The 5,606-nt window shown below is 53.3% G+C and overlaps 1 protein-coding gene across 6 annotated transcripts in view; it reads left to right on the forward strand.

Moving 5' to 3' along the window:
• The window catches only part of ZNF395 (zinc finger protein 395), a 42,089-nt gene extending 38,341 nt beyond the window's left edge, over window positions 1-3,748 (forward strand). For all 6 annotated transcript variants that reach the window (XM_037042215.1, XM_037042218.1, XM_037042214.1 and 3 more), the window contains 2 exons: window positions 181-284; window positions 578-3,748. In XM_037042215.1, coding sequence (XP_036898110.1) covers window positions 181-284; window positions 578-689 — 216 coding nt within the window. In that variant the 3' untranslated portion in view covers window positions 690-3,748. The remainder of the gene's footprint in view (window positions 1-180; window positions 285-577) is intronic.
• Window positions 3,749-5,606: the final 1,858 nt, after the last annotated feature.

A 5,606-nucleotide genomic window follows, 5' to 3' on the forward strand; every position in this document is an offset into this window, starting at 1 on the left:
GTCTTGCTCCTCACTCTTCAGCCTCCCCTCTCTACCTGGGCCCTGTTCACCTCTGCCTGGAATATCCTTCCAGAAAAGGCTTCCTGGCCTCTTGGCACAAGGAGAGGCTGTGCAGGTGAGGCCGCCTGCCCTGTAGGATGGTTCTTTCACCTGTGCTTATGGCCCCTCTCCTGTACCCAGGTCCGGAGCCGGTCACTAAGCTTCAGCGAGCCCCAGCAGCCAGCACCTGCCATGAAGTCTCACCTGATTGTCACTTCTCCACCCCGGGCCCAGAGCAGCACCAGGTGAGACAGGCTGCTCCCCTAGCCGCCCTCTGGCATCCATCCCCATTATCTTCACTGTGAGTGTGGACTCTGAGTCCCCCTGCCCCTGGTCCCGGTTGGTCCTGAGAACCGGGCGGAGGTAGGGGATGAGCCCAGCTGGAGGACACACCAGATGCTGGGGAGACCCTCCATCCCGTGGCCCCCTTGGCTCCCACCCCTTCCCACCTCTGCTTGTTTGCCCAACGTCACACCTGGCCATTCTTCGGGTCTGACCACCAGCACGTGACTGGAGGCACATTACTCTCTTTTGGCAGGAAGGCCCGCGGGGAGGCTAAGAAGTGCCGCAAAGTGTATGGCATCGAGCACCGGGACCAGTGGTGCACCGCCTGCCGCTGGAAGAAGGCCTGCCAGCGTTTCCTGGACTGAACCCTTCCCACCGGCTCCTCCCCTTTGCCCCTGGCCCTGATGGCCGCCAGGTGACAAAAGGCAGACCTGTGAGCCCTCAGCAGATACCTACAGATAATGAGTGGACACTGGGAGTTTGGGCTCAGTTGGTTAAGGTTTAATACTTCAAACCTTTTTCCCTCCCTTGTGGGAACATTTTATTTTTTTAAAAAAGGAAATGAACATATTTTTTCCCCTTCAAATAGGAGAGAGCCAAAACTGACCAAGGGTATTCTGCAGTGAACGGAGACCAAAGAATTAATTAGCCTCTCTTCCCCGCATCCCCTCTCTCCAGGGGATTTAGTTTATAAGCCTCAGAAGAAGGAACAGCTCATTCTGTTTCCTGCTGAGCTGGTGAATTCTTTGCTTTCTCAACTGATCCAGAAGGGACTGTGAGCAAGATGAATTGACTTTACTTTTAAAGGATGTTTCTGGCTAATGACTCAGAGCAGGGCCTGCCTGGATGGGGTGGGAAGAGTCGGGGTATCTGGGCGCCTTTGAAGGTGCCGTTGGCCCTTCTTCCCCCGAATCTGGAGAATGGAAAGCTTGTTCTCAGCCGGCAGCCTCCGTGGAAGTAAAAGGAAAAGCCCTGGTGACAACCATTTGAATCTGGGTCCCCTCAGACGCCGAGTGGCATTCCCAACACACACTGTGTGGCTCTTCTCAAAGCCCAGACTAGCTGGGTTTGAAAGACTGGCCCCAGATAGCTGAGCCAAAAGGCTAATATGAATTCACTTTTTGAAATGTGGCAGTAAAACACTACCTTGATCTTCCTTCCTCTTTTCTTGAGAGGAAAAAAAACCGAGAGAGTTTTGGCAGCCGTGGAAGCTCTCCTGTTACCCGTGGCATGGGAATACAGCACCTCTACAACACTTTGTTTTCTTTTTGGGTGGTGTATTTGGAAGTCTTCAGCTGATTAAGTTCCCTACCAAGGTGGTAGGTTATGCCTTGTCTCCGGTGTCACCAGGATGTCCCCAATTCCCTCCCACGGCTGCAGGCGGGGCCGGTGGGGAGGGAGAGAAGAGCATGGATAGGTAGGTGAGTGGCGGCTTGCCCCACCGATGCGGAAGGAGCTGGCAGGTCTCTTGTTGTTTGATGGGCTCACCTTCCCCTTTGGGAGCAGTAAGATCTTCCTTAGGTGACAGGACAGGACTCTTCAGTCAAGGCAAGAGCCTTCTGGACCTTGACCAGTGTGTCAGTCCAGTCTGGGTGACAAGGAGGGTCACCGAGATGTGGTGGAACCTTCCCAGACCTGCTGAGCCCCCTGTTGCCTGAAGGCAGGATGAAGAAGGTTAAAGAGAGTGCTGAGGAAATAAAGTGGGGGGTCTGGGGTTGGATTCACAGCTCCTGGCGTTTTAGCCCCTGGTGTTTCTGGAGGCCTCAGGAATGGAGGGGAGCCTGGGCTGCATTGCTCAGGAGCATAGCTGGTCTTGTGGAGGAGAGAGATGTGTGGGGTTTAGTGCTGTGCTGGCCAGTGGCTGATTGAGAGAGGTGAGCCGGCCCGAGAGCACGTGTTTGTTTTGGAGCATCCTAGTAACTGGGGGGGGGGGGGGTCCCTCGGGGTCTGTGTGACCGGGACCACTGGTGCCCAGCTGCCTTGGGCCTATCTCCTTGATCTCAGGAGCCCAGGGAGCCCTGCCATGCCACCTCTCTGGGGACTGAACAGCAGCATCCACCCCTTGGCTTTCATTGAGGTCCAGGTGGAAATACCTGGCTATTGGAAGCCTGTGCCTTTTATTCGGAGACCAGTGGAGTGTATAAAACCTGCCCACTGACAAATAGGGGTGTGATTTTGTGAAGGGTGATGGGGACCTGGGTTTGGCGACAGAACGGAAAGACAGTTCTGCACAGGTGTCTTCGGTGGCGATGGGGTATATTTTTATAACCTAGTGAAAAAACATATGTGGAAGCTGTCTTTCAGTAAAGCTCAAGACCAGGCCAGCAAGAGGTGCCCAGGGTTCTTCTTCCTGTCCCTTCAGCCTCCTCGAGAATTGAAAGCCGCCGATAGCAGGTTGTCGCTTGTCCCGGCCTTGCTTGTTTCCCATGAGGTCCATTTTCAGGTCTCGAGGAGGGAGGGAGCATTTGAGACACGGGGACCTTGCCTGGAGGTGTCTTCCCTTCCCATAAGCAGAGCTCTTGCTGAGTCTCGTCTTTAGAAAAGCTGTTTTTATTTTCTGTCTCAGTTTGGATCGTGTAGATATAACTGGATATAAAGATTTTCTCTAAGGGAGGTAGGCTGTTCGTGTCCTTGGTAAACAAGGCAGAAAAGGAAGAGAGAAGGAAGAAATTGACAAGAGAATGGAAACACTGAGGTGGATTTATTTTTTTTTTTAATGTTTTGTTTTGGTGCAGCTTCCCTTCGTGCATCTGTCCCGCTCTTACTTTTGGTGGCGGTGGCCTCCCTGCCTCCCCTAGTCCCTCCACTCTGTCTCGTGGCTGTTGTGTTGGTTCTTGACGTGTGGTCTGTCCTTGGGGTTACCCCACTCATTTCCTCTCGGAGGGTGGGGGGGGTTTGTGGGCTGGTCCAGCGATCACACCTGTTGTTTTCATCTGTTTCTCTCTCCCTACTTCCCAGCCCACCTGGGCAGCAGAACCTGATGGAAGGTAAGACGCCCATTTGAAACTAACATGGCCGATTGTCAAAAGCAGTTATCTTGGGAGACTTTATGCCAGTGGCGTTGCCCTTAGTTGACACATTTCTTGGAACGACTTTGGGAGTCTGGTGCCTGCTCGGTCCGGCCCCACTGATGCTGCATCTGCACCAGGCTCCGTCGCGCAGAGCGACACCCGGGACGTCTGTGGTCCGGCGAGGCCCCAGGTGCAAAGCCCAGGACTGATTAGTGGGTGAAAGGGCTCGGCTGGGAAGGCAACGCCGCAGTTTCAGAGGGTGTTCTGGCAGTGTCCAAGTTGTGATAATAAGCCTCTGTAGCTCGACTCCTTGAAGGACATGATTAATTTTGATGTGGAAGTTCTCATTTGTTTGAAGAAATCTGTCCTGTTACTTTCTGATCCTCTCAGGTTCTGACTTTACCGGGAGGGGGGGGGGCGGGGAGAAGGAGGGAGGGAGAGAGAGAGAGAGAGAGGGAGAGAGGGAGATAAATCCCAAACCCATCTGTGAATTTGTCTTACTGGCGCCTTTTCCCCCAGCTGTCTTCCAAGTATTATTTTTACTGTTAAAAAGTTTTTTTTTAATGTGAAATGTAATGTTTTTACAACAACAATATGAAATATATTTTATAAGGAATAAAATGGTACCTTGTCTGATTGGATGTGTGCCTGTCCCTCTGAGCCCTCCCCCTGCGAAGGATAAAATTGTCATCATCTTTGGTGTCAGACCAGTGACAGCGAGTCATGCTGTGCACGCATTGGTTTGCTAATCACAACAATAGGTAACACGAGAGGACCAGGCCAAGGACTTGCATGGATGACCTCGGTAACCCCATGAAAGAGTTGCTGTTATCATCCCCACTTTACAGATAAGAGAGGGCAGCACAAGGGTTCAGTGAGACTCCTAAGGTCATATACTGGGAAGGACTGGCATCAGGACTGTAATCCAGGTGGCTGTAGTTCTCTCTGCTGCTTCTGTTGACTAGGGGAAGCATGTTCTCCCCATGTCCCTGAGTCCACTGGTGGGTTAGTAAGTGATTTAGGAGAAAAGAAATCACACTCTACTCATGGCACGAGTTCTGACCCCAGGGAATGGTGTGGGCTGCACCCTGAATTCATCGATTCATGTACAGGGATGGCCCGCATGGTCAGTTAAAGCTGGCCTTGGTGGGAAGGGTGCTGCGAGCAGAGAGCAACATCCACCCTTGCAGCATCAAGACCGTGAGGAGTGGGTTCTAGGGACCCTGAACAGGGCCTGATGGCGAGGGGATCCTGCTCTGAGAAGACCCAGGAACTTGAGTCCGGTCGGTCAAGCCCAGAAGCCGTGACAGTGGTGTGGGAGGTTGCCCTTCGACCTTTTCCTTTACCTCGGGATGGGATGGAGGGCTTCTTTCTCCACCTTCCCTTGTCCCTGCCCACTCCACCTCTCAAAGAAAGCCCCAAATAGAATCTGCTGCTTTAATGGTCTGTCCACGCCCCGCAGTTGGCTCACTGCCTTTGAGCCGGACATTCTTGTCTGCAGCCCTGGGCGCCCCCTAAGCTCACCTTGATGGCTGCATCTGTGGACCTCCCTAACTTTCCGGCTTCTGGTTGGCTGACCAACAGGAGACACCAGGTTGCAGTTTGATGGGCGAAGGAGAGAGGAGTTGAGGGGTGCCTCTCCTGGCCCTTCCTGCACAGGGTGAGTGGCTGTGCTTCCCTGCTGAGAGCTCCAGCCCCGTGGGCACTAGGAACCCCTTCCCGGGCCCTGCGCTGCCTCAGCAGAGCACCTTCCCCTCCCTTGTGCGCAGGCATTTGGCTGTCTTCAGTTACTCTGGGCACGCCAGATGTGCTGGGCTCTGACAGTTACACACCTTCCCGAGTTTCTCGTTAAACTGGAGGAAAACAACAGTGCCAGTAGGTTTGTCTAGGCTCTGCCCGGGCCTCACAGCCCAGCCCAGTGGTCCCAAAGCAGCAGGATCTGCGTCTCTCAGAACTTGTTAAAAATGCATGTTTTTTACTGAGTCGGAAGCAGGGTGTGGGATCCAACAACTTGCCTGTTGGTGGTGGTGAAGCGCACAGGGAGTTTCTGAGAACCTTGGCCCCTCTGTCCTGCCTGTCCGTCTGTCCATCCACTGGCATCTGGGGACATGGCACAGTCAGGTGTTTATGCTCACATATCTCGCCTGTCATACTTCACATAAAGCAAAGCCATGTGCTTTTTGCCTCTGCCTCCCAAGAGAGGCAGCTCTAATGGGTGTGTTTGGAGTCCGTGCTTCTCCGTGACTTCACTTAAAAAAACAGCCGACCAAT

The sequence above is a fragment of the Sturnira hondurensis genome, unplaced genomic scaffold, assembly GCF_014824575.4.
Source record: "Sturnira hondurensis isolate 20B ecotype Veracruz unplaced genomic scaffold, ASM1482457v3 Scaffold0003693, whole genome shotgun sequence".
NCBI classification, from domain to species: Eukaryota; Metazoa; Chordata; class Mammalia; order Chiroptera; family Phyllostomidae; genus Sturnira; species Sturnira hondurensis.